This window comes from Leptonychotes weddellii, chromosome 9 (genome assembly GCF_054177405.1).
Source record: "Leptonychotes weddellii isolate Sample4059 chromosome 9, ASM5417740v2, whole genome shotgun sequence".
NCBI lineage: Eukaryota > Metazoa > Chordata > Mammalia > Carnivora > Phocidae > Leptonychotes > Leptonychotes weddellii.
Window position 1 is genome coordinate 96,083,905 of NC_138377.1, and position 5,121 is coordinate 96,089,025.

Genomic DNA, 5,121 nt, shown 5'->3' on the forward strand with positions numbered 1-5,121 from the left:
TGGAGACGGGGCCCAGGCGCCAGGGCGCAGCGAGGGCAGCGCAGGGGAGACTGACTCCGGCCGCAGCCCCCGGCCCACCCCGGGCGCCTCCAGCCGGGCCCCCGCCGCCCGCCCCGCATCACGTGGGGGCCGCGGCCTCGCTCCCCGCGCCGGCGCGTGCCCACCTGGCCTGCAGGAAGGAGGCGCCCGGCTGCGCGCTCGCGCCGCCCGCCGCTCCCGGATGCTGCCGCCTCCGCGCCGCTGCCTCCATGGCTGCCCTGCCGGCGGCCGGCGCCTTGGCCCTGCTTTCCAAGCTGGGGAAGGACTCTGCTGGCCCGGCGGCGGCGGAGCGGCGGCAAGAGCGGCCACCGGGCACGGGGCGGGCGGGGGCGTGAGAGCTCTCAGCCCGGGGGGCGGGGCCGGGGGCGGGGCCGGGGGCGGGCGGGGAGGAAGGGGAGGGACGCGGGGAGGGACGCGGGGAGGGACGGACGGAGCGGGGGAGGCGGGGCGCGCCGGGCCCGGGGACGGAGGGACGCGACGGTGGTGGCGTCCGCGGCGTGGAGCGGGGCACGGGCCTGCGCACGCAACGCGTGTGGCCCAGTGGGGGCTGGGCGTTGCTGGGGTCGCCGGCGACGTCCGGGCGGGAAGCTTGGCCTAGGCAACACCGGATACGGGTGTTGGGGGGGTAGGGACCTGGGGTAAGACTCACCTGTTCCAGATGCTCCCCTGGGGAGGAGGCGAGGCTGGATTTCCCTTGTCTTTGGGGACAGGGACGGGGGTGGGGGGAATTATGTCCTCCCACACTGCGCCACGCGCTTTCCTTTTTCAGATGGAAGATGTCGCTTCCTAAAATGTCACCTCTGTGGCCCTTGACGCTAGGAATTAAATAAAGGGCGGGATCAGAGGGTAGGACGGAGAGGAGCAGCGAATTCTTTCCAACCTGGGGTGGCGTGGAGTGGGTTGATGCAGATTCTAATTCTGGATTTGTCACTCTTTCGGACTTTGTGGCTTTGGAAAAGTCACTTGCTCTCTGTCCCTCCCAAACATGTATTAACTCCCTGCTGTGAGCAGCACACTGTGTGGACAGGAATGGACAAACCCAGCTCTAGTAAGGTGTACGTTTGGTGGCTGGAAGGAGGCATTGGTAAAGGGTGTGAGCAGAGACTTGGAGGGGGTGGGGTCAGACCAGGCTTCTGGAGGATGGACATTCCCGTTGTGACTTTGGACTTCTGAGATGACAATGAAGTCTGAGCAGGAGTGGAGGGAACACAGTGAGTGGGGGAAAGTGTTCCAGGCAGAGGGAACAGCCAGCTAGGAGGCTCAGCATCCAGAAAGAAGCTGGTGTTTGGAGAAAAGGAAAGTTCAGTGAGAGCAGCAGAGTGCATGAAGGAAGAGCAACAGGAGGTGGCCTGGGGAAGGGTGCAGATGAAGAGGGCCTTTATCCTGGGAACAACGGGAAGCAGTTCAAGAGTGTGGGGGTAGGGAAGTGGCACCATCATATTTGTGTTTTAGATGAGACAAATGGGGTGGATGAGAAGAGGCAGGACCGGAGACCACCAGGTGGAGCACGTGATGTGCATTTGTTCTAGGGAGGGTCCTGCACTGCTCACAGCCATGGTGGGAAGGAGAGAGTTGATGAGCCCAGTTGCATGGTGGGTACCATGGTGGTGCCTCGGGTGTCAGGGGTGAGGAGAGAAGAGTCCAGGCTCTGGCCAGGTTCTGCAGCTGGGTGGGGGGTGGAGGCGCCCTCTGGGAAGGGGGCTAGAGCAAGTTTATGGTAAATGAGAATTCTTCCTTGGACATATGCTTGAGGTGGGTCAGGAAGGCTGTTGGGCCCGTGGATCTGAAGCTTAGGCCAGACCTGGGAGCAGGGCAGACTGACTTGTGAATCAGGGGAATAGAGATGATAATCTGAACCTAAGAGGCTGCTTGGGGGGACAGTGTCCCTGTGAGAAGAAAGAACAAAGGGCAAAACCTGAGAACAATCAGCAAGCTGACTGCCTGGGTTTCAATCCTGGTACTGGTCCTAACTAGCTGTGACGCTGGGGTAAATTGCTCAACCCCTTCCAGCCTCAGTTTACCCATCTGCAACAAGGAGAAACCTGTTGCATCTACTGCATGGGGGATGTGATGGTTACAGGACGTCGTGCAGATGGAGCGCTTGGCACAGAGCTTGGTGCTGGTGGGTTTGTTCGGAGCCATAGTCTGACCCTGGACCTGATGTTTCCTGAGTGAGATGACGGGTTTGAGCCTATTTCCATTCCATTTTCTTGCCTCTACTTTCCTTTGGGAGACTTTTATTGAGTTTTATTCCTTCTCATTTAGATTTGAGCCCATGTCCTATCTTGGCTGTGACTGGGGCCTGCCTTGGGGTCATTTTCCATCAGCTCCCCCCGCCCCCGCCCCCCGGGCTCCAGCAGCCCACAGGCCACACACCCCAGTGCTCACCCCAGCCCCACTAAAGAGCATGTTGGCTTTATAGCTTTTTTCCCTCTCATTTGCTCCGATGTCCCTATTTGGCAGCAGAGAAAGCCAGTATCCTGAGCTGAAGTAGTGTCCCCAAGGTCAGCCAACAACAATGCTCAGACTGGATTCCTGGTTTGATTTTGGAGAGTCTGATCTTGTTCTACAGATTGCTCTATGTATATGCCAGAGAAGAAGGATTGAGGCTTCCAGCTCTGACCCCAATCTCTTATTCTCTGCTGGCTTTGCAAGCCTGCTGGGCTTCAAAGGAAGGGGCGTGAAGTGCCTATGATGTAGTATCAATTTAATAACACCCAAGGTTGGGCTTCCAGTCATTAGAGGATGAGGCTGTGTGGAGGAAGCTTCTCTGGCCCATTTAATCTTCCAATCCCTTAAATACCAACAAATCTATCTCCCATCTGGAGCCGGCAGCTGCCCCCTGAGTGGAGGGGGGCCCAGGCTCGCAGCAGGGGCCAGGCCTCCCTGAATGAACATGATGAATACCACTGCCCCCCTCCCCTAGCCTGTTGGGATTATCAGTCCCTCTCTTTCCTGTCCCATCAGGACTCTTTAAGAACATCATCTTCATGTGCTCTCAAATTGCATGGACATTTGGGGAGCGGAGACAGAGCAAAGTTGGCACCAACCTTTGGGCACTGAGGGGTACACATTTCCAGGTATCTCGCTTACAACTCTCTGGGACATGGTTCCTGCACACAAGAAGGGCGAACGGTCTCAGCCCTCTGAGCTGCCATTCCACTGAAAAGTGTCAAGGCACTTTTCAGCTGGGAAGATTCCTTCAACTTTTATGTAGCAGATGTTCTCACTCCTTTTCAAAGATAGCCATACCAGATACTTTCTGATGCGCCACCTAAGATCCCCTCAGCCACACTTATCTTCCAGGTGCTTGCCGCCTGTCTCGTTCCAGCACAAGCCAACCACACGCATGCCCCCCCTCTGAACTTCTGGCCTCAAGTGGACCTTTGACCAACAAGAGACGGGTTGGCAGAGAAATCTTCTCTTCTTTCTGGATGAACTGTCCTAAGCTTCACAGAGCCTCTTTTATTTTTATTTTATTTTGTTTTGTTTTGTTTTATTTTAAATTCAATGCATTAACTATAATGTATTATTAGTTTCAGAGGTAGAGTTCAGTGATTCATCAGTTACATATAACACCCAGTGCTCATTCCATCACATGCCCTCCTTAATGCCCATCACCCAGTTACCCCATCCCCCCACCCTCCCCTCCAGCAACCCTCAGTTTGTTTCCTATGATTAAGAGTCTCTTATGATTTGTCTCCCTCTTTCACAGAGCCTCTTTAGAGAAGGTCCCACAGGATCTAGCATCGTTGATGCTCATGGTGGCCACCTCAGCAAAGCTCTCTGTCCTTTTCTGTCTCACCCCCTTTTCCTCACTGCAGCTTCCCTGGCACTGCACTCCCTCACCAAGTGGCGGCATACACACTCTGCCTAGAGCTCTGCTTCTAGGGAACCTGGGCTAAGGCAGCATCTGGCAAGGATGCTCAGGGTAGAAAGCGGATACAAGTGGGGCCACTCTGAGCGAAGAGAAACGGAGCCCCACAGGGCCATCCCTTTTCCTTTGATACGGTTTCCAAGGTGATGACCCAGGCACCTCGACGGGGCTCCCTGGCAAGCCTTTGATCTCATCTATTTCTGTCACTCAGCAGCTGAAGCAACTGGAACCTAAAGTCACACAGCAAGTTAGAAGCGAAGCTAGACCAGAATCCGGTCTCCTCACTCCAAAGCCAGCACTCTTTCTTTCAAGTCCATTTAAGAACTTCTGAAAATGTTTCTTTTTCCCAAACATCTCCCCGCACTGGCTGCCTGGGAGACTTTGAAGGCCCCGTTAACTGGCAGCCACCACCTGGGAGGTATGACACGCAGAGCCATGGGGGCAGACAAAGAGGAACTGGGACAGAGAAGAAAGGTGGTCAGGAAACACCTGGTCTGGGGACCTCTGCGTGCAGGAAACAGGGATGATGTGTGTTTGGAAGGCTGCACAAGGACAGGCCCCAGAGAAGAGTGGGGGCCAGGACTGGGGGGAGAGGGAGGGGCCACAGAAGGAGCTGGAGACTGGCCTCCCCTGTCCAGTGGTGTCGCCCGGGGGACACCCTTGTTCAGGTTGAAGTTGCCCTCCAGGAAGCTGGGAAGGTGACCAGAAGTCACACCATGGGGAAGAAGACAGAAAGAGGTGTTTGCCTCAAGTTGCTTTCATGAAGATTCTTGGGGCTGAGACTGTTAGAAACAACTGGGGACAGGTTGATAACAAAAGGGGATTTTATAGTATAAGGATACAGGGACATCTTAAGAAATCTAAGCACCAGGATGCAGCTGGGTCTTGGAGAAGAGATGAGACCCAGGGCCTGGGTTTGGAGAACCCAGAAAGTCACTTTCCTCCAACTCTGTTTCTGTTCCATCTTTCTGTCTCCCTGAAACCTGGCTTTCCCTGCATCCTAGGGAGCATGACAGCAAATGGCCTCAGAGAGCAGCTTCCAAGTTCACCTCTCTTCCACGGTGATAAGCAGAATGAGCCCGGACTCTTCTGGGCACAATTCTAAATCGTCAGTGAGGGATTCTGGTTGGCCTGGCTTGAGGCAGGTGCCCACCCTGGCCGATCAGTGAGGCCAGGTAGTACATAACCAGGGCTGCTCCCTTTCT

The 5,121-nt window shown here is 55.8% G+C and overlaps 1 protein-coding gene across 5 annotated transcripts in view; it reads right to left on the reverse strand.

Annotated features, from left to right (window-relative positions):
* CLN6 (CLN6 transmembrane ER protein) overlaps positions 1-372 on the reverse strand; it is a 20,556-nt gene extending 20,184 nt beyond the window's left edge. The window contains exon 1 of one of the 5 annotated variants that reach the window (XM_081831312.1): positions 165-372. In XM_081831312.1, the coding sequence (XP_081687438.1) occupies positions 165-250 (86 nt within the window). In that variant the 5' untranslated portion in view covers positions 251-372. The remainder of the gene's footprint in view (positions 1-164) is intronic. The other 4 variants (XM_081831308.1, XM_081831309.1, XM_081831310.1 and 1 more) reach the window with 4 other exon arrangements.
* Between the last annotated feature and the right edge of the window lie 4,749 nt (positions 373-5,121).